The sequence below is a fragment of the Gobio gobio genome (genome assembly GCF_949357685.1).
Source record: "Gobio gobio genome assembly, chromosome: 2".
NCBI classification, from domain to species: Eukaryota; Metazoa; Chordata; class Actinopteri; order Cypriniformes; family Gobionidae; genus Gobio; species Gobio gobio.
The window spans coordinates 13,541,383-13,565,108 of NC_137098.1; the positions used below are offsets into that span (position 1 = coordinate 13,541,383).

Sequence of the window (23,726 nt, forward strand, 5' to 3'; positions counted from 1 at the left end):
AGATCAGAATAATTTCTCTCGAAATTTAAAGAAACACATCCTCGATAACCAGCTGTGTCAGCATCAGCACATTTAAATTTTATAAGTGTAAAATGTTTTTGACTGATGGTTTTTGATGGTTTTTTGATTAGTGTTTCCCTAATATTGCATGTATTTGTTAGGGCTACTGAAAGTTATTTGTAATGTAATGTTTTAATATCGTGTGCACCTGCCCGGGGACTGCAGATGGAAACCAGCATTAGCTAATTCTGGTACAAAACATATTTTCGTAAGATTAATGTATTTTGTACATTGTCCCTGACAAATAAACTAATTAAATAAATAAATTAAATTAAATTATTTGTTTCTGTCCTATTTTATTTATTCCAATTTAAGGCCCTATAACCCCAGCAAAACATTAACCGGAGAAATCGTGGGCAGGATGGGCTGGATTTGTCAAAATTTTTCCCCCAGTCCAGCCCTCCATCCACCCCACGTCCCAGTTGTGTAAGGAACAACTGAATCGTGTTTTGTAACTTGCTGTAGGTCTATAATACACAGTCAGTAGGTACTACAGTGTACCTAGTTAGGGCCCAAACCCTAAGGGGCAAAGGGCCGTATTGTTTTCCTTAGGTAATTTTAGTTTCTTTGATCTTCCAGGCACTTTTGGGGCCCTTAACAAGCTCAAAAACGTTTGAAACTTTCCTGTAGCGCACCCTTTTATATGGTTGTATTTGAGAGGTCTCTGCAGCGGAGCCCTTTTTACCTACAGTAACCAAGCTTCATATACAGATCTCATCAGACCAAACATCACTCGACCCTTTCACACTGAGGCCGCGTGTCCACCAAAGTGTTTTTAGTCAGTTTAAAGCGGTATAGGCGCTCTGCTGTTGACGTTGTACAAGCAGAATGTGGTGGTTGGTCTGTGTTGTATTTGTCCCGCCCTCCTCCACTGTGATTGGACGGCTGGGTGAAACGTGACAGTGATGAGAGCTGCGTTTTACTCAAAGTTGAACATTCTTAAACTCTTGGCGATCAGTAAAAAACGCTGAGGGCTCAGCGCTTAAGCGTGAAATACTCACTCATTCACGGCTGCGCTGTCACTCATTCACGGCCGCACAGTACACACGCTTAACAGGAGGCAGTACACACGCTTAACATCGCGGCTGATGTGAATGGTTTTGACACCAACTATTCGCACTCAAAATATTTGACTTTCCGCTTCTAATTTTTTCCGTTACGCGTCCGATGTGTGAGCCTTTACATGTTTTTACAGATGATCTTAATTATGCAATCTGAAGAGCTTGAAATGGTGTAGAGCGCTGTTTTCTTCCATGTGTGTCTGTTATGACTCAGATAGCTCATTCGCTCTAGAGCTGTCAATTTTATAATGTGATGATAACTCCTGCCCTTTCGAATGTCAACGTTGTGTTCCCTTACGAGAGTACTCTCGTATTGCGTTTTGCTAAAACGCTATGGGGGAATTCCTTTCCTCGAGATATTGAAGCAAATTTTTATCCAAAAATACCTTTTATACGCAGTGCAGCTGCACAACTCTCAGCAGGAAGCAGCTGCGTGCTGATTGGCTGTGCCGCTGCAACTGCAGCAACCTATAGCGAGACCGTGGGGCGGGACGGACCAATCAGGTCCTTCCAAATTCCCGCCACAAGGGGCAACAGAATTCGCGACCAGAGGCCACCGTCGCGACCAGAGGCCACCGGAGCGCTCTGACGAGCACACGCCGGGCATGTCCCCGCGTGCCTCGCCATCGCACGTGTTGTTCGTCGAGGAACAGCACAGCTCCCCTCGCATGGCGGCTGCTTCTGTTTCCTTCGGCGGACCGGAGGAGGAAGAGGATGACAGCCTTTCCCTTGCTGCATCCGGAAGCGGGTGGTCGGATGCCGCCTCTGAGCACGCCACTTCGACGCGGACGGCTAGCGGCGTTATAACCTCAGTCAACGCTGAGCTTATGCGTTTGCTCACCAAGGCCGTGGACGACCTCGGCATTGACTGGTCTCAGCCCGAAGAGCCCACGAGAAGCCGGCTGGATGAGTGGTTTTTCGAGAACCGCCGTCAACCGACCGCTCAAAGACCCGCTCCCTTCTTCCCAGAAGTCCACGAGGAGCTAACAAAGTCGTGGAAGGCGCCATTTTCATCTCGCGCCAAATCCTCCTTTTCTCCAGCGCTCTCGGTAGTCGATGGCGCTCAGAAAAAAGGATACCAAGCCCTTCCTCCCCTCGAGGAAGCCGTCGCTGCACACCTTTGCCCGCCCTCCACCAGAGGATGGCAGTCAAAGGCTGTGCACCCTTCCAAGGCCTGCCGCACTACGTCCAGCCTCGCCGGTCGAGCATTCGCCTCCGCCGGCCAGGCGGCGTCAGCGCTACACTCCATGGCAGTGCTTCAAGTCTTCCAGGCCAAACTCCTCCGTTCCCTGGATGAGTCTGTTCCTGACAACGAGGCTCTGAAGGATCTGCGCGGCGCCACTGACTTGGCCCTGCGCGCCACCAAGGCCAACGCTCAGGCGATCAGCAGATGCATGGCCAGCCTGACGGTGTTGGAGCGCCATTTGTGGCTTAACCTAACCGAGATGAAGGACGCGGACAAGATCGCTTTCCTGGACGCGCCCATGTCGCCTTCAGGATTATTTGGTCCCGCCGTGGTTGGGTTCACGGAGCGCTTCACTGAAGCACAGAAGGCTTCGCAGGCAATGCGACATTTCCTGCCTAAGCGTTCCAGCTCCTCCGCTAGCCGTCACGCTAAAGCTGGACCAGCCCACCAAGGCGCCGCCTTCAGCTCGCCAGCCTCACGCGGCTTCCAAGCCCGGACAGCGTTCCCGCTCTACGAGCCGCAGCAGACCGCCGGAGCGTTGAGGTCCCCGACCCAGCAATGTGTCGAAACCTGAGCCTCCGAAGCCGTCCTAGCCAGAGGTATAAAGAGAAGGCGGATAGTGCCCGCTTCGGCCGGTGCACCGCCTCTCTCTCTTCTAAAACGTTCCCCAGCTCCCTTCAAGGCGGCTGGGAACACCACATTCACAGCCAACGAGCCCGCAAGCAAGCGCGCTCGCCTGTACACAAACGCCGTTTTCACGGCGACCCATATGAGTCACAAAAAGAGCTTTTTCTCTGTAGGCAGTGTGCCAGCATTAAAGCATGTACCCCTACACTCAAGCACTCCCCCATGTTCCCCAGCCCCCTGCACTCAGGTGGCTGGAAACATTATTCTCACAGTCAACGAGCCCGCACTCAAACGCGCTCGCCTGTACACAAGCACTAATATTCTATGTCCCCCGGCACCCTGCACTCAGGCGGCGGGAAACATTTCCCTCATAAGCGCCAACTTAGCGCAAAGTTATCGGGCCACCGAGTCCCTGTTACTCAGCGACTCGCCCCACAGATTAATTCAGCCCCTGGCTTCGAAGGCCGAGGCCTGGCGGGCCATTCGAAATGGGTGTTGAACATAATAGAACAAGGTTACCCGCTACAGTTTGCTCGCAGACCACCTCGCTTTCGCGCCGTGGAAGAGACAACGGTGAGAAGCGACAAAAGTCACGTGCTTCGAACCGAGATATCAAAACTGTTAATAAAGGGAGCGGTGGAAGCCGTACACCCCTCACAGAGCGAGTCGGGCTTTTACAGCCGTTACTTCCTTGTACCAAAAAAGGACGGTGGTCTCAGACCCATCCTAGATCTCAGACATCTGAACAAAGCCCTTATGAAGCGCCCGTTCAGAATGTTGAGAATGAAACAAATCCTCGCGCACATTCGCCCGGGAGATTGGTTTTTCACTGTGGATCTAGAGGATGCCTATTTCCACATACAAATAGCCCCCCATCACAGGCCATTCTTGAGATTCGCCTTCGAGGGGAAAGTATACCAATACAAGGTGCTACCTTTTGGTCTATCTCTGGCTCCCTGCACGTTTACAAAGTGCATGGAAGCGGCGCTAACCCCGCTGAGGCTTCGGGGAATGAGAATTCTCAACTATCTCGACGACTGGCTCATAATAGCTCAGTCAGAGATACAGTTATTAAACCACAGATCTTGGCTTCTCAACCATTTACAATGCTTGGGACTCAGAATCAACGTGGCAAAGAGTTTATTGTCTCCCACACAGAAAGTTTCGTTTCTGGGAACAGTATTGGACTCACTGCAGATGAGCGCGCGGCTGACGTCACAGCGCGCGCTCTCTGTTCGGAACCGAGCGGTTTCCCTCAGGTCCGGTGCACACATTCCTCTCAAACACTTTCAGAGGATGTTGGGTCTCATGGCCTCGGCGGCACCAGTTCTCAGACTGGGTCTAATGCACATGCGCCCCCTACAACACTGGCTGAATCGCCGCGTTCCAGCTCATGCATGGCTTTCGGGCCGATTACAAATCAAGGTAGACCACAGCTGTGTGTTAGCTCTGGCTCCTTGGAAAAATCCCGTCTGGTACAAGACGGGCGTGAGTTTGGGCACTTTTACGAAGTGGAAAGTTATCTCGACAGATGCATCCAACCTAGGTTGGGGAGCCCTTCACAAGGGCAGGCCGATCTCCGGTCTCTGGTCAGACTCGGAGAAGAGCCTTCATATAAACTGTCTAGAGATAAAAGTGGTCACGATATCGCTAAGAGCTTTCCTTCCGTACATAAAACACCACCATGTCCTGATCCGAACGGACAGCAGGTCGGTGGTAGCCTATATAAATCGCCAAGGCGGTCTGAGATCTATCGATCTGCACTCAATGGCGGAAGAAGCCCTAATATGGGCAGAGCACAATCTGAGCTCGCTGAGAGCGACTCACGTGCCAGGCATTCTGAATTTGGGTCCGGACATGCTGTCCAGGGGCAAAGTGTCCCCTGCAGAGTGGTCTCTTCACCCAAATATAATTCAGACAATTTGGGGCAAGTTTGGAAAGGCAAAAGTGGATCTTTTCGCCTCACAAGACAATGCTCAATGCCGAATATATTTCTCCAAGCACGAAGATGCGTTGGCCCACGAATGGCCCAACCTTCCACTTTATGCTTTTCCCCCAATCACAGCTCCGTGGCCGATCCCGCTGAGGAGAGACCTCCTCATGCAGGCGGAACGGCAGATCTGGCATCCCCGTCCCGATCTATGGGCGCTTCATGTTTGGCCCATCAACGGGTACATGAGAACCTTTCTGAAGGCGTATTGAATACTATTACTGAAGCTAGAGCCCCCACGACTAGGCGGCTCTATTCAGGCAAATGGTCAGTCTTTTCAGACTGGTGTAAAGCGCGAAGTCTGACCCCACATGATTGTGCAGTGTCAGAGGTGCTTACATTTTTACAAGAGCTTCTGGACACGGGTCGCTCCCCCTCCACGCTCAAAGTTTATGTGGCTGCTATAGCAGCGTATCACATTCAAGTGAACGGACTGTCACTAGGAAAGAACGATCTCATTGTTCGCTTCCTTAAAGGAGCTAGAAGGCTTCACCCACCTCGCTCCCCTTCAGTCCCTATATGGGACCTGTCCACGGTCCTGGATGCCATGAAGAGCTCTGCATTTGAGCCTCTGCATTCGGTGAGCTTAAAGCTCCTGTCACTAAAGACCGCTTTTCTGTTAGCGATCGCGTCAGTTAAGCGAGTGGGTGATCTGTACGCGCTCTCTGTGAGCGCCTTGTGTCTGGAATTTGGGCCAAACGACTCCAAAGTCGTCCTCAAACCAAGACATGGATATGTACCTAAAGTGCTTTCAACTCCGTTCAGAGCACAGGTCATTTCACTTTCGGCACTTTCATCACCGTTAGATGAAATAGATGCTAATTTGCTCTGTCCTGTCAGAGTGCTGAGAATATACATAGAGCATTCCGCTGCTTACAGGCAAACTGAACAGCTTTTTGTATGCTTTGGCGGCCGCACCCGAGGGTGCGCAGTTACAAAGCAGACCTTGTCACGGTGGATAGTGGATGCTTTTTCACTGGCTTATGAGTCTAAAGATCTCAGCTGCCCCTTAGGCATTAGAGCCCATTCTACTAGAGGCATGGCCTCTTCGTGGGCTTGGTCTACTGGCATTTCTCTGAATGATATCTGTGCGGCGGCAGGCTGGGCCTCCCCGTCCACTTTTATCAGATTCTATAATTTAGATGTTCCGGCTTTACAAGCTGGGCTTCTTGCTGTGTAAACAGATTTAACCCCTTAAGGCTCGATAAGTCCGGCCTGGGTTGAATATTGTATAAGTCATAAGCATATTCCTTATATGGCTCGAATTATCTGGCCACTCATTATTCCTGACCCGACTATGTCTGGTCTATACTTATTATTGAACGTATATCGTGTTAATTCTCTTAGGGCCCGACTCAGGTCTGGCTCATTCTGAATTATGGATATCATATTACGGGCCCACCTAGGTTGGCCTGGGTTTGGTGTCGTCGGCTTTAGAGCCGTTAAGCAAGCACGGCGTTTTGCATTGGTCCCCCATAGCATTTTAGCAAAACGCAATACGAGAGTACTCTCGTAAGGGAACGTTGCGGTTACTAACGTAACCTCGGTTCCCTAAGATGAGGGAACGAGTATTGCGTTTTGCTTGCCGTGCTTGCTCACTTGCTCAGGAGTCGCTTCAGTCGATTAACCTGACTAACCTTGCGAGAGTGGGTCTTATATACCCTTGGCTATGCAAATTCTGTTGCCCCTTGTGGCGGGAATTTGGAAGGACCTGATTGGTCCGTCCCGCCCCACGGTCTCGCTATAGGTTGCTGCAGTTGCAGCGGCACAGCCAATCAGCAAGCAGCTGCTTCCTGCTGAGAGTTGTGCAGCTGCACTGCGTATAAAAGGTATTTTTGGATAAAAATTTGCTTCAATATCTCGAGGAAAGGAATTCCCCCATAGCGTTTTGGCAAAACGCAATACTCGTTCCCTCATCTTAGGGAACCGAGGTTACGTTAGTAACCGAAACGTTCATAGAGACAGAGCGTATTTAGGCCACGCCCACACCGGGGGGGAAAACAATCCAACGCTCTCCATTGACTTTGCATTGCGGGAGGCTGCCTCATTGTCATTTCGGACTTATAACAAAAAAAAGAACAATGTATAAAAGCTGATATGTGACAAGGTGTACAGCAAACAAGCTAAAAAACACAGAAATAAGTTTTTATAAGATGTCGACCCAAAAAAACAAGCGTTTAAGAAGATAAAAGTGGATACAGGCAATACGAAGTGACGCTTCAGCAGGATGAATGGGTAAATTTTGGGATCCTGACACTCAGTATGTCTCAGTATGTGTATGTGTGCAGTAAACATTTTGTCACTGTTAAGTCAAATATCCAAATGTCCGTTTTATATATGATATTTCCTGTCGTTGATTACATTCCCCTCTAGTCGCCGTAGTTATCAGTGTAATATGATCCGCACGCTCTGTCTCAATGGCCTGATTCCACTTTTTTGTCCTTAAACGCTCGTTTTTTGGGTCAACAGCTTATAAAAACGTCTGGGTTTTTGCCTCTGGGTTTTGTTTAGCTTGTTTGCAGTTCACTTTGTCACATATCAGCTTTTATACATTGTTCAGTTTTTTGTAATAAGTCCGAAATGACAAGGAGGCAGCCTCCCGCAATGCAAAGTCAATGGAGACGGTTTGATTGTTCGACCCCCCCCCCCCACCCCCTGTGGGGACTTCAGATTATGACGCGTGTCCCTCTGTCTCTATTTCCTCGTTCTGAGTTCGGCACGGTATCACATAAACAATTGAAGCGTTTCTACAGATGAAACATGAAGCCAAATAAGTATGATTACAATGATATATTAGATTAGATTAGATTAGATTCAACTTTATTGTCATTACACAAGTACAAGTACAAGGCAACGAAATGCAGTTTAGGTCTAACTAGAAGTGCAATAGCAGCAAGTGCAGGATATACAATGGATGCGTAAGTGCAGGACATGGATATGTACTGAATATGTATAAATATGTATAAATAGAGAGACGTTATTACTATAAACAGAACTGAATTTACAGGTGAATATGTACAGTGAATAAATATACAGATGGCTATTACTATAAACAGAATTTACAGGTGAATATGTACTATGAATACAATATACAGATGGCTATTCCTATAAACAGAATTTTACAGATAGGGGTATACAATAATATGCTAGGCTAATATGAGGAATAGCAGTGGATTAGGGTAGTGCAATAAATTATGGACAGAGCTATCCGGAAAAAAAAACAAAAAAAAAGTGTAAAGTGCAGTGGAAAGTGGTTGCATATTACAGTTAGAAGTACAGTGCAAAATGCAAATGTAAACATTGGTACTATAAATACAGTCGGCAGTGCAAATGAGCATAATCCAGTTAAGATATGGCAGTGCAAGATGCATATGTAAACAGTTGTTACTGTGATAAACAGTCGGTAGTGCAAATAACAAAGTGAAGGAAGATGTGAGGTAGGAGAGTTATCAGTTTATGAGGGAAGTGGATCAACGGGGGTTTGAGTTCAATAAAGAGACAGCTCTGGGGAAAAAACTGTTCTTTAGTCTGCTGGTCCTGGTCCGGTGGATCCTGAAACGCCTGCCGGAGGGCAGGAGAGAAAACAGTCTGTGGGCTGGGTGAGAGGAGTCCTTGAGGATGCTGCGAGCTCGATGCAGACAGCGTTTCCTCTGGATGTGTTCGATGGCAGGCAGTGGAGTCCCTGTGATGCGCTGGGCAGTTTTCACCACCCGCTGCAGTGCCTTGCGCTCCGCAACAGAGCAGCTCCCATACCATACTGCCACACAGTTGGTCAGGATGCTTTCTATTGCGCAGCGGTAGAAGTTCACCAGGATAGCCGAGGAGAGCTGATTCTTCCTCAGTGTCCTCAGGAAGAAGAGGCGCTGGTGAGCCTTCTTGACCAGGCTGGAGGTATTGGTCATCCACGACATGTCCGCCGAGATGTGGATCCCCAGGAACTTGAAACTGGAGACACGTTCAACAGCCATTCCATTGATGTGGATGGTGTCGTGTGTGCCTCTTGACTCCTTCCTGAAGTCCACGATGAGCTCCTTCGTTTTGGTGGTGTTGAGGAGCAGGTTATTATCAGCGCACCATGTGGCCAGGTGCTGGATCTCCTCCCTATAGGCAGTCTCATCGTTGTTGCTGATGAGCCCAATCACCGTAGTGTCGTCCGCAAACTTGACGATGGAATTAGATCCATACACAGGCTTGCAGTCGGCGGTGAAGAGGGAGTAGAGAAACGGACTTAGCACACAGCCCTGTGGTACACCAGTGTTGAGTGTGATGGATGTGGAGCAGGTGAATCCTGAACGAACATTCTGGGGTCTGTCAGTTAGGAAGTCCAAAATCCAGTTACACTTTGAAGTGTTGATGCCCAGGTCTCCAAGTTTGGCTATTAACTTGGATGGGATGACAGTGTTGAATGCTGAGCTGAAGTCAACAAACAGCATGCGTGCATACGTGTTCTTATGGTCCAGATGGGTGAGCAGAGAGTGCAGTGCCATGGAAACGGCATCCTCTGTGCTCCTATTGCTGCGGTAGGCAAACTGGTGTGAGTCCAATGTGGATGGTATAGAGTCTTTTAGGTGTTCCAGGACCAGCCGCTCAAAGCACTTCATGACGATGGGTGTGAGTGCTACAGGGCGGTAGTCATTAGGGCACCTCGGGTTAGAGTGTTTCGGCACTGGCACAATGGAAGTGCGTTTAAAGCATGTCGGTACAGCTGCTTGGGCAAGAGACAGGTTGAAAATGTCTGTAAAAACCCCAGCGAGCTGCTCCGCACATGCCCTGAGCACACGTCCAGGGATGTTGTCTGGTCCAGCACCCTTGTGTGCGCTGATCCGGCTCAGTGCCTTGCAGACATCTGTGGAGGAGAGTGTGATTGGTGGGTGGTCAGCTGAGGGTTTGAGCTTGGTGGCAGTTTCTCTGTTGTCTCTTTCAAAGCGAGCATAAAAGTAATTTAGCTCGTTCAGGAAGTTGACATCAGTGGCTGCGGGGGTGGAGTGGGTGGGTTTGTAGTCACTGATGGCCTGGATGCCCTGCCACATGCGTCGAGGGTCAGAATTGGAAAAGTGACCCTCTATCTTTAGCTTGTAGCAGTGCTTGGCCTTTTTGATGCCCCTCTTCAGGTTAGCTCTGGATGTACTGTAGGCTTGTGCATCACCTGATCTGAAGGCAGTATTGCGTGACTTCAGCAGGAGTCGAACTTCCCTGTTCATCCAAGGCTTCTGATTAGGGTATGTGGTGATCTGTTTCTGGGTTGTAACACTGTCGATGGTGGTATTGATATGATCCAATACAGAGGAAGTGAATGAGTCAATGTCCGTGTGAGCGCCACTGGTGGCTTGAGAAGCAAACATACTCCAGTCTGTGTTTAGAAACCTTTCCTGGAGTGTGGAGTCTGCCTCCGCAGGCCACACCTTGATGGTCTTTACTGATGGCTTCACACGGTTGATGAGGGGTGAATATTTGGGTGATAGAAACAAAGAGAGGTGGTCTGACTGTCCCAGGTGGGGGAGGGGTGTCGCAACGTAAGCGCCAGCCATGTTTGTGTAAACATGGTCTAAGGTTTTGTTTCCTCTGGTGTGGCAGGAAACATGCTGGTGAAACTTGGGTAGCACTGACTTAAGGTTTGAATGATTAAAGTCACCTGCAACAATAAACGCAGCTTCCGGGTGATCAGTCTGTTGTTTACTGATGGCTGCGTGAAGTTCTTTCATAGCAAGCTTGGCATCAGCATCCGGGGGAATATAGGCTGCAGTGATAATAGTGGAGGTGAACTCCCGCGGTAGATAAAACGGTCTACATTTAACCATGAGAAACTCCAGGTTAGCTGAACAATGACTCCCAACAATAGCAGAGTTTGTGCACCAAGCTTTGTTAATATAAATGCACAATCCACCCCCTCTGCTCTTCCCGGAGCCATCTAGTGTTCTATCCGCCCGGAGTGTGTGGCGTCCCGCTAGCTCAATAGCGGTGTCCGGTATTCCGCTGTTTAACCAGGTTTCAGTGAAGATTAGGACGTTACAGTTCAAAAGTTTCTTACTGTGTGTAATGCTGAGTCGAATCTCCTCCATTTTGTTCACTAGCGATCGTACATTGGCAAGGAAAATGCTGGGTAAAGAGAGCCGGTGTATGCATTTTTGCATATATATGACTGTATGCATTTTTCATGGGGCTCTGGGTATTTTTATAACAAAAAATGCTTACATGAGAAATGCTAAGCAGGTGTAGCGCTCAGTTTATTAGAAAATACTACAAATTCAACTTCTGTCTGTCTACACTGATTTTGATGAAACTTCAGCTGTGTGTTCGTTGTAGGATGCGTGCCACTTTCAAAATGCATTGAAATTATCCTCTGATTTTGACCCAATTTTCTTCTAACTTCAGCAGAATAATGTCAAGATGTCACAGATGTAGACCTGTGGAAGGATTCTTGGTATCTTGATTACTGTTGTCATGGCAACGTTTCAAAAAAAAAAATTTGGGGTGTCTTTTAGACTCTTAACATGTTTCAAATTGTATGAAACTTGAAATATAATGTGTGAAACGCACATCAGTGTTGTCAGCCAGACAGGCAAAGCCTTATAAATGGCCGTGTAGAAGGGGCTCAGTAGCATCACCTTTTGACTAAAGTGGGGGGTCATTTTTACCTACAGCAACCAAACTTAGGAAATATATTGTTCTAATTTAGCTGGACAACTTTCTTATTTACAGTCATTATCTTAATTTGTTCAAAACACCAATAACATTTTGTCAGCAACCAAAAGTGATGTAGTTTTATAAACAGCATATATTTAAAAATAGAACTTTATGAATTAATAATCAAATTATAATCAGTGTTCATCAGCATTTATTTGTATTAGTATTCAAAAACATATAGCTAACATTCAACACATGATAACAGCAGGAATGTAATATGAAGATTGTACGAACTGAGTAAAATTTAAGCAAACCATTGCAATTATGGCCATTTAATACATCTCAGTCTGTGATGATGCTTCACCTCTAGAAGTTTTCTTTTCGGAAATATTTTAGCAGTAGAAATAGAAGCACAAAACAAATCACAAGAAATCAACAATGTAAAAGGTAATGCACACAAAATTTTGTAATCAATCAATTCTATACATTTTTGTCTTCCTTTCTGTTGAAATCTATCTCCATATAATTTACTTTTTCATATGACATAGTAGTTTTATTTTGTTTACCTGTTTAACCAAAAGTAGTGATGCACCGATCATGATTTTACATGGCCGATTCCGATTTTTTTTTTCAAGAAAACTGGCCGATTCCGATTTCCGAATTATTATTATTATTTATTTTTTTTACACAATAAAAGAATGAAAGTATACATGAACAAGATGTTTATTTGGTATTTAACAGGCTAAATTGGCTTTTGGCTAATAAAAACAAGTCCGCAATCTGAAATTAACGGGAAATTGAATTGGAAATTAAAAGGCTGAAAGGTGAAATTAAAGACAACAACTGCATATTTTGCAATCCAAACAAAGATGTTACTTAAATCAGCATTTGTTTTTAAATTCAGTGTAAAGAAAAAAAGTCTTTACCAGTGAAATTAAATAAAACGTAAATAATTATAATATAAAGTAAAAGTATATAAAAAAAGTATATAATTGTTCCAAAATGTTAAATCAAATAATGTTTAGTGCAACGAAAAAAACTAAGATGCTACAGCAGGTGCTTTTTAAATCAAATTAAGTCAATATAATTTTAAGGTTAAATAAAAATGATCATCCTATAGGCTACAGAACTGATAGTATTTCATTTCAAAAGTGCAAGCAGTGTATCTCCCCTTATTTCTCCAGTTTCCGTTTGTAACACACAAGTGACATGTTCGCAAATGATTGCAATATAGGCTTATGTGCATGCGGGCGCACTTCCGGAAAAATCGGCAGAAAAATACAAAGAAAACCTCATTTTCATTTCCATAGCTCATTTTACATCTGTCCCTATTTATTAAAGTCAATCATTAAATATATTCATGATGCAAAATCAATGTAAATACTGTAACCAAAAATAACAAGAATCAAATCTGTGGAACTGAGCTTAAGAACTTTTTCAGACTCGCCCTGGAGTTCCATCCTCTCTCCTTTGCGAACCTGAACACACTCCCAAAGAGATCAGGGAATGAATCCATCAGGTTGATGCTCTCTGCATCCTCTGGACTATGTAAAGAAAAGAGAGACCAAAAAACATGGTCAGTCACACAATATTACTAAATTATTTGCATCACGTTACATGTAACTCACTAATGCTCGTGTAGGTTGCGTATAAATCTCAGCAGGCCCAGTGTGTTCTCAGGATAGCCTTTCTTCTTACCATCCAGTTTCTGGACAAGCTCAGATGGCAGCTGATAAAAGAAATATATTTATTTACAAAAGTAAAAAGATCCTTCAAAGCAGGCCATGAACTACATTCAAATGATTTATAACAAGGAAAATATTGAAGACATTAAATGAAGATGTTTGAAGTTGCAGACTCACTTTAGTTTTCCATTCAGAAAAGCTTTTCCCCTCTGTGTAATTTTCAATAGCATGAATGAGCTCCTCATCAACATTACGACAGTTCTCGGCCTCATTCTGGTTCCCCATTTTTTTCAAATACTCCACTCTCCTGACAGGATTTAAAAAACAGCACAATCTCATCAGCTGATTCAACAAGTATCTACAGTATATTACATTTCATAATTTAAAGGCACAATATGTAAGATTTTTAGATTCAAATATCCAAAAAAACATTTGAACAGTGTTATATTTTATTGACTTGTGTACTTTCATTATCCCAGATGTTTCAAAGAATGTTTAAATCCAGAGAAATAAGTAATTTTAACTATTGTCCCTTGTGATTGTGTCGCCTATCAGTGATGTCATACCTGTGTTACCCTCGAAACTGTGGAAACACCAAAGACTCTTTAATATATATGTTTTATTAGACAAGGGAATAACTGTTTGGATACATTCATCGACAGAAAACGAATCATTGTTATATACACCGAGCAGGCATAACATTATGACCACTGACAAGTGAAGTGAATAACACTGATTATCTCTTCGTCGCAGCACCTGTTAGAGGGTAGGATATATTAGGCAGCAAGTGAAGATTTTGAGTTGATTTGTTAGAAGCAGGAAAAATGGGCAAGCATAAGGATTTGAGTGAGTTTGACAAGGGACAAATTGTGATGGCTAGATGACTGGGTCAGAGCATCTCCAAGACTGCAGCTCTTGTGGGGTGTTCCCAGTCTGCAGTGGTCAGTATCTATCAAAAGTGGTCCAAGGAAGGAACAGTGGTGAACCGGCGACAGGGTCATGGGCGGCCAAGGCTCATTGATGCACATGTGGAGCGAAGGCTGGCCCGTGTGGTCCGATAAAACAGACGAGCTACTGTAGCTCAAATTGCTCAAGAAGTTAATGCTGGTTCTGAAAGAAAGTGGTCAGAATACACAGTGCATCGCAGTTTGTTGGGTATGGGGCTGCATAGCCGTAGGCCAGTCAGGGTGCCCATGCTGACCCCTGTCCAAAAGCGCCAACAATGGGCACGTGAGAACTGGACCACGAAGCAATGGAAGAAGGTGGCCTGGTCTGATGAATCACGTTTTCTTTTACATCATGTGGGTGGCCGGGTGCGTGTGCGTCGCTTACCTGGAGAACACGTGGCACCAGGATGCACAATGTTCTGCTGGGAAACCTTGGGTCCTGCCAACCATGTGGATGTTACTTTGACACGTACCACATACCATGGAAACGGTATTCCCTGGTGGCTGTGGCCTCTTTCAGCAGGATAATGCATCCCACCACAAAGCAAAAAGGGTTCAGGAATGGTTGGAAGAGCACAACAAAAAGTTTGAGGTGTTGACTTCAAATTCCCCAGATCTCAATCCAATCGAGCATCTGTGGGATGTGCTGAACAAACAAGTCCGATCCAAGGAGGCCCCACCTCCAACCCAACCAACCACCCAACTCACCGGACTTAAAGGATCTGCTGCTAACATCTTGGTGCCAGATAAAACAGCACACCTTCAAGGGTCTATTGGAGTCCATGCTTCGACAGGTCAGTACTGTTTTGGCAGCAAAAGGGGGACCAACACAATATTAGGAAAATATGTCTCTCATTAGCAATCGCTCCAGCTGCCACGTTCAGCTCCCACAGCACTCGGCCCTGCTCTGCTTCATACTACAGCAGAATTAATAATATCATTCATGAACATCATTGAGTCCCGTCGGATTCTTTTCCACAGGCTTTGAGGTGAAGATGACAACTCCCATGATTCCGTGCTCAATCTTGGCGTCATCAAGCTACGCCTTTGTTTTGAATAGGCAAGCTCTAGCGGCAAAAAATTACATATTGTGCCTTTAATATAAAATCATACTTGGCTAGCACCATAAGCAGTGCTGAACCTCTCTGGCTTGTTTTGACCGATCAATGTCATTGCCAAATCAATGGAATATTCTACCTTTCATCAGTCCAGAAGAAGGGGTGTGCAAGGGTTTGCTCCACAGTTGGTCGGTTGTTTGGATTTTCATTGATCATCCACTCGACAAGATCCTTCGCTACATCATCATCCAGATGTTCCAGTGAGAATTTTCCTTGTAGAATGTTGACTTCACAAAATGGACCTTTACCAAATGGATGGTGTCCTCCAGACAGAATGTAGTACACCAGCATCCCAGCAACCTTCAAATAGGTTACAGTGTTAAGTTTAAAACTTTCATCAAATACAATTTAAATGATTTGTATTTGTAATTGACCTATCGGTAAGCCCCTCCCCTCGAACGCAGATGAGCCAATAGCAGTTGAGTATCAGTTACGCTGGGACCAGAACTCGGACATCTTTAGGTGTCAGTGCCATAGAGAAACATTGGAAAATTCGAAGCTCTCATCGGTTTGATGGTGCTCTCATCGGTTTGATTTGAAGCCATTCACGGGCTATCATCATCTGCGCGTTGAAGTGTAATTATCAGAGCCAGCTGGGCGAACGAAGAATAGTATAAGTACAGTAGTCAGGTCTCTTGTCATTCGGGAAGCGAACGGCTTTTGAAGCAGGTCGGGAGAATGCGCTTGTAAGTTTTTAACATATTCTTTAGTTCTGTTGCACGGCTTAAAGTTGTAGCTATTTGCTAGAACAGTGTTTATTCTCCTAGTATTATTATTATTGTATTTTATTCTGTCTGTCAGTAATTTATTACTGTCATAGTAAATTGCACTTAAGTTGGCCTATCCAGGCAGAAATTGGTATTGATTTGAAGCCATTCACGGGCTATCATCATCTGCGCGTTGAAGTGTAATTATCAGAGCCAGCTGATCTCACTCAGCAGCGAATAGTATCTATTTAACGAGCGTTCCATAGCTGGCGCAGAAGCGTCAGCGGAAGCGTTCAGCCCGCGTTTTCAGCCTCCGCGTGTGAAGACCGACGTGGGTAAAGACATCTGTATTCGACTCTTCCTCTGCACGACTCCTCCGAGGCAAGGACTCCAATAAGGCACTGAGTTATCTCCATTCTTCTCCTTTCATCTTCCTTTCCTCTCTCTAACTCCACGCCCCACTATTACACGTACACGTAGGCAGCACCGTAACACTGCTAATCTTCGTCCTGTTCCCTCCTCCTCTAATGCCCCTCCCTCTCTTTCTTTTTCTGTGGGGCTATGGAATTGTCAGTCAGCTGTCAATAAAGCTGACTTCATTCCAGCCTTTGCCACTCAATCCGCTCTCAAAATCCTGGCCCTGACTGAGACTTGGGTCTGTCCAGAAGACTCAGCAACACCTGCTGCTCTTTCTAAAAACTTCTCTTTCTCCCACACCCCTTGCCAGACTGGGAGGGGTGGAGGCACGGGTCTTCTCATTTCTAACAATTTGAAATACTCATCGCACACAGCTCTTTGCAATAACAACACATTTGAATATCATGCTATTACGCTTACAACTCCCACTAAAATACATATTGTAGTCATTTACCGACTCCCAGGTCCACTGACCACCTTTGTCGATGAACTTGATGTTCTTCTGTCCTCATTTCCAGAGGATGGCTGCCCAATCATAGTACTCGGCGACTTCAACATTCACCTGGACAAATCTTATGCTTCAGATTTCCACACCCTCCTAGCTTCATTCGATCTCAAACGCCTCATCACGTCACATACCCACAAATCTGGTAAATCTGGACCTCATTTACACACGCAGCTGCTCTACTGACAGCATTTTGGTCAAACCTCTACACATTTCAGATCATTTCTTCATCACATTTAATCTTCAACTTACTACTCACGCACCACCAGTTCCTCCTCCAGTTACTTTCAGGCAAAACCTGCGCTCACTCTCTCCTTCTCATCTCTCCTCTGTCATCCTCCCTTCCCTCACCCACACAATTCTCCTCTATGGATGTTAACACTGCAACTGACACTTTATGCTCCACTTTAACTTCTTGTCTAGACAGTATCTGCCCTCTTTCCTTTAGGCCAGCACGAGCTACTCCCTCTAACCCTTGGTTATCTGATGTTATTCGTGAACACCGGACGATACTCAGGGCAGCAGAGAGGAAGTGGCATAAATCAAACCACCCATCTGATCTAGCTAAGTATCAGTCTCTGCTCTCATCATTCTCGGATGAAATGCATGCAGCTAAATCTTCTTATTTCCAAAACAAGATCAGCAGCACCTCAAACTCACGCACACTTTTCAAGAACATTCAACTCTCTGCTCTGTCCTCCTCCACCACCTCCCACCACCTCCCTATCTCCAGACGACTTTGCACAATTCTTCACAAACAAAACAACAACTATCAGTAATCAGTTCTCACCCCCGCACTGTGGATTTTAGATCAGCCACATCCACAACCGGACATCCTCTCTCCTCATTTTCTACACTCACTGAGGCCGAAGTATCTAAACTTCTCCTCTCCAGCCATCCTACCACCTGTCCTCTCGATCCCATTCCCTCACACCTCCTTCAAGCCATCTCTCCTACACTCCTACCAGCACTCACACACATCATCAACACATCTCTCTGCACCGGCACTTTCCCTACCACTTTCAAGCAGGCTAATTCATAGCAAAAACTCTTGAACGAGTTGTTTTCAACCAGGTTTCGTCCTTCCTCTCACAGAATAATCAGCTGGACGTTAACCAATCCGGTTTCAAAAGGGGCCACTCCACAGAGACTGCACTACTGTCGGTCACTGAAGCCCTGCAGATAGCTAAAGCTGAGTCTAAATCATCAGTCCTCGTCCTCCTTGATCTATCTGCTGCCTTCGACACGGTCAATCATCAGATTCTTCTGTGCCCCCTCTCATCACTGGGCATCACAGGGACTCCGCTCCATTGGTTTGAGTCTTATCTCACAGGTAGGTCTTTCAAGGTTGCCTGGAGAGGAGAAGAATCCCAAGCACATCAACTGACCACGGGGGTTCCTCAGGGCTCAGTGCTTGGACCTCTCCTTTTCTCCATTTACACTACTTCATTGGGTCCCATCATTCAGGCACATGGCTTCTCATACCACTGCTATGCTGATGACACTCAGCTCTACCTTTCATTCCAACCAGACGACCCCACAGTAGCTGCAAGAATCTCCAGCTGTCTGGCTGACATCTCTGCATGGATGAGTAAAAATCACCTACAGCTCAACCTGGCAAAGACTGAGTTCCTCATCTTCCCTGCCAGTCCCACTATGCAACATGACTTCACCATCCAGTTAGGTACATCCCTGATTTCCCCTTCAAAGTCAGTCAGAAATCTTGGAGTTACATTTGATGACCAGTTGTCCTTCAGAGAACACATTGCTAAGACAGCTCGCTCGTGCAGGTTTGCGCTCTACAACATCAGGAAGATCAGACCATTCCTAACAGAGCACGCAACACAGCTTCTTGTCCAGGCCCTTGATATTTCTAGACTTGACTACTGCAATGCGCTTCTGGCTGGACTCCCCTCTTGTGCAATCCAAACACTTCGAATGATCCAGAATGCAGCGGCACATCTGGTCTTCAACGAACCCAAAAGGACCCCTTCATCTCTCTGCACTGGCTTCCACTCGCTGCTCACATCAAGTTTAAGGCGCTGACGCTTGCCTACAGATCCATCACGCGCTCAGCTTTGACTCGATTCTACAAATCCACACCCCCACCAGAAGCCTTCGTTCAGCTAAGGAGCGAAGGCTTGTGGTACCATCACAGAGAGGCAAAAAATCACTTTCCAGAACATTTTCACTCAACATTCCCAGCTGGTGGAACGATCTTCCCACCGCCATCCAAAACGCTGATTCGTTGACAACATTCAAAAGTCAACTAAAAACTCATCTCTTCCGTGAGCACTTAACCTCATAAAAATAAAAATAAATCCTCTTTCTTCCCTTTTCCCTCCCTACTCTAGCTTGTGCTACACTGAGAAATGTACACGGACTAAGTATTTCAGGCACTTGTTGCGCTCACTCGACTCTTCATGACCAATCGCTTATTGTACCCCCAAGTTGTAAGTAGCTTTGGATAAGAGCGTCTGCTAAATGCATAAATGTAAATGTTTATGCTACAAAAATGGTAAAATGTCGTGCCTGAGGTATTGCAACACTGATTCCAGGGATCCTGAGAGGATTTTCTGTTTGTCATGCTCTCATTAAGTTACGATTAAAGTCCCTGCTAACATACAAACCGAAATAACTAACTATTCTCACGTCATGTAACGCTGTGGGTCAAAAACACGAAGGTCTACATTTCAGTGCCTCTCCATATTAAACTGATTATATGTAAATTAATTTCATTTTAGATATGTTTAAAGTCTACATTATCTGTCCTACTAAGGAGGACTCCTATTTTGATGGGAATTATAGAGAAAGGGAGAGCTCGCACTCGCAGTTTATCTTTGCAGATACAAAGTTTACCAGTTATTAACTGCACCCTCAAAAAGTCATAAGCTCTGTGTATATGTTTGTTTGTTGTATGTTAATGGTAATGCAACGGAGAGAGCTAGTTTGTGAATGAGACGTTAATGCGTACTTCTTATGCTTTGTTTGTTCAGCTCTTACGATTATTTTTTGGGGTGAAAAAGGACATAATAAACTTGATAAACCAACAGTAAAGTTTGGCCATCATTCGGATGGGGTATACGCTACATTCTGTGTCCAAAAACATCTTGGGATAAGGTTTTCACACTGACAGCTGTCATTGTAAGATATAGCATCTCCGTTTGTTTGTCCGAGTTAGCAACAGTAACTAAGGGGGGCGGGGCTTACCGATAGGTCAATTGTGTGTAAGTTACTGAGCCATGACATGCATGAAAAAAAAGTAAATTGTGCGCACAATTTACTAATTCTTCCCCTCAATTTGCTTGATCGTCCACACGATTTACTATTTCATTCCCTCGATTTGCTAAATCATCCACACAATTTACTATTTCGTTCCCTCAATTTGCTAAATCATCCACACAATTTATTATTTTGTTCCCTTGATTTGCTAAATCACCCACACAATTTACTATTTTGTTCCCTTGATTTGCTAAATCATCCACACAATTCACTATTTCGTTCCCTCTATTTGCTAAATCGTCCACACGATTTACTATTTCGTTCCCTCGATTTATAAATCGTGCGCACGATTTAGCCTACTAGTTTTTTCCTGCATGTCATGTGCAGGGCTTCGTAGTAAGTCAATAATTGATTTTCTAATAATATATTTTTCAGGGTATGATTAAAAAAAGTTATATTTACACCAAGTGCAAATAGCGCGCCTTGTTGGCACGCACTATTTACACTAGCTCCGCCCAACAATGCCTGGTTGGGACACACAAGATAAAAAAAAGATGCACATGTTCCAATGTCTTCAGTGGTGCAGTCAGAAGAGCGTAAGGCTCATGGAACTAGGTTTTGACGCGGTTAACCCGGGTTTAAATCTTCCTTTTGCCGAGATTGCTCTTTTCCCTTTTCCCATCACAAATCACATCGGAAAGGCATTTACTTTTAATAAAAATAAAGAAAATTTTCTAAAAGAGGAAATAAAGTGATGTTTAAAGGTCCCATGGCATGGCATTTTTCTATTATTTTATAATGTTTCCTGAGGTGTACTTATATTGTTAGTATGATTTTTACATCATAAAATGTCATCATTTAGAAATAAAAGGCATTTTTTCAATACTGATGTTTGCCCTGTGGCTGAATGCCCTGTTACAAGAGGCGTGTCTGCTGTGAGACTTCAGTAAAAATGCCCACTGTTGTGATTGGCTGACAGGGGGGAGGGGCGTGGTTTAACGAGGTCTACGAGGCACGAGCAGGCACGAGCTGCTGCCAGAGAGAGGGATGGACCAGAGTTCACTTCACATCAGTTCTGTCAGTCTCAGATCAGTGAACTGTTGTAGTTACAGCATATACTTCAGGTTATTAGTCTATTTCTAGTCGGAGGGACTGTCACTCATGTCAGAAAGTTAGTAACTTTAGTAAATTATGGATCAGCGCTGACTGGAGACGCGAACCGTTTAGAACGATTCAGTCCGATTTGGTGAACTGGTTCGGTTCACTAAAAAGAACCGGTTCAAAAGAAAGATCGTTCGCGAACCGGACATCACTAATGTACCAGAGACTGAGCTCAGCGATTGCTAACAAAGTTATTTATAGTAACTACTGAGTTATGAGAGCGCTGTCAGCGCGAGTTTATTGTGTTTGTATCTGAGAGTTCTGAATAAACACGAGTCCCAGTCACACCGAGTCCGTCTTCATCATTATTACCAACTTTGTAACACATCCAAAGTACCATTACAGCTGTCAAGATGAACGAGTTACGAGTAAGTGTTGATAATAGCATTATTTTTAGATATGTTCCTATCATATGAAAAGCGTCAGTGGAGCGCATTGAGTACACAGCACAAACAAAGATACAACAGCATTAATCGAATGTAATCCAGTTTATTGTGGGGATAGCTGGCTAGCCCGTATACCCTCACGCTTACCCCCCTTCTGCTTAATCTCGCGCCGTGTTTGGTGCCTCCGCTGTGGGCGAGATGCAGTACTGGGGGTCAGGGATGTTGAAGGCCGACCGGCCAGTGCAGCCCGAGCTTCGGCGTGCGTGAGGTTTATCTCTAAAGAGATGTGAGTCTGCTGATGTTGAGCAGAAACGACTGTATGCACATTTTAGAACAGATAGACGCGACGAGGACGTACAAAAACACTGACTCACAAGATAGAAAACACGAAAACACCGTTCTGTCTGGCGAGAGAGAAGCCGCTGCGTGTGCACGAATAATAAATAATTAGCTACACATCAGAAATCCTTGATCGCAGATCAGAAGGAACTGAAAAAAGACTTCTGTTTTCATTTGTACATCCAAACACTGCCATAAACTGCCAGCATTCACTCGTTCACAAGCAATGATCTCTCGAGCGCTTGCATGGGCGTGCAAGATTCTCTGAGCCGAGGAAAGGGAGGCAACCGTTGCTGCTTGGACGTCAAACCTCAGAATTGGCTAGTCTGGCCTGTCATTTTCTCAAAGGCAGAGAAAGACAGCCAGAACTTGGGTTTACACCGATCAACATTTCTATCCACTTGGGGATAATATTCAGGCTAGGGGAACTCATATTAATGTTGAAAAACCTAATAAAATGAAAATTTCATGCCATGGGACCTTTAAAGGGGTGATGAATTGAGAAATCAACTTTCCCTTGAGCTTTTGATATATAAAAGGTCATGGTAATATAAGAATATCCTGTGTAGCGTCTGGAGTCGCTCTTGACATGAGATCAAAGTGGTGGGTCGTTCGAGAAACACCAGAGATGCAGATCTTTTGCACAGCTCTGCCTATGAATTAGTATTAGCATATAAATGAGTGTAGTGGTGCCAGTTGAGGCTGGCCAAATGGCCGCACTTTCACCCTTACGACCAGCAGAGACAACGCAGGCAGTGCCGTTATCACCTTGTGAGGAACTTCAAATAGATTCCTATCACACACACAGACAGACACACACACACACACACACAGACACACACACACACACAAGTATTCCTCTTCATATTAGCCTTTAATTTAACCATCCCAGAAATATGTGATGACCCTTGTGTTATATGTATGTTGACCACAAAGTATATATTTGTATGTGTGTGTGATGTTAATCCTAAATGCTCAAAATGGCTCTGTAAAAGAGATACACTGTCTTTCATGCATTTAAACACAGGCATGTTTGATGTCTAAAGGTTTCTCTTTCTTTGTCCCAGTCAGTGGTGCAAAGTAGATGATTATGAGATGTACCTTTTAGTAGGTTTAGCCCTTTTTGAGCGAAACTTTACTAATTCTGGCTCCCGGCAAGAACATTCCATTGAGTAATAAAGTCAGAACAAAGAAACTCTCTCCCGCCTGAAATTCACACCAACGATTGGTTGCCGCCGGGAAAGTGGGCGTAGTTTAATGGATCTCAAAAGACAGTAACACAAGCATATCGGTGCTCAGTCATCTTGCAAGAACCCCGGACGAGACAAATTCCCTTTTCCTCCCATCTCATCAGCGCGGCTCGCGGGTTATCGACCTGCGAGCCGGCGCGGTCCAGCCAAGCTGATGTTTCCTTTGAAGATCGACGCGCTCCGCGGCGCAGTCAGCGGACGCACTTAGCTGGACGAGATGAACTTCCTTCCAAGTCGACACCTTTAAAAGTCCCGCGGACCAACGAAGCTCTGGAAGAACCAAACGGAGAGAACGCTTCAGCGCGCAAACTCTCTGAGAAACGCCAACGCACGCATCTTGCTTTACACAACACCAAGAAACCATGCAAGTATCAATTCTACCGAAATTTAGATGCGTTTTAAAGATTGTACCCCTGTTTAAGGTGATATTTCTTGCTGGCT

The 23,726-nt window shown here is 45.2% G+C and overlaps 1 protein-coding gene across 1 annotated transcript in view; it reads right to left on the reverse strand.

Annotated features, from left to right (window-relative positions):
• Positions 1–11,743: 11,743 nt before the first annotated feature.
• The window catches only part of LOC307121799 (uncharacterized protein), a 30,263-nt gene continuing 18,280 nt past the window's right edge, over positions 11,744–23,726 (reverse strand). The window contains exons 4-7 of the mRNA XM_079809557.1: positions 15,378–15,598; positions 13,411–13,540; positions 13,177–13,277; positions 11,744–13,092 (exon numbers count right to left, since the gene is read on the reverse strand). Of these exons, the coding sequence (XP_079665683.1) occupies positions 12,954–13,092; positions 13,177–13,277; positions 13,411–13,540; positions 15,378–15,598 (591 nt within the window). The 3' untranslated portion in view covers positions 11,744–12,953. The remainder of the gene's footprint in view (positions 13,093–13,176; positions 13,278–13,410; positions 13,541–15,377; positions 15,599–23,726) is intronic.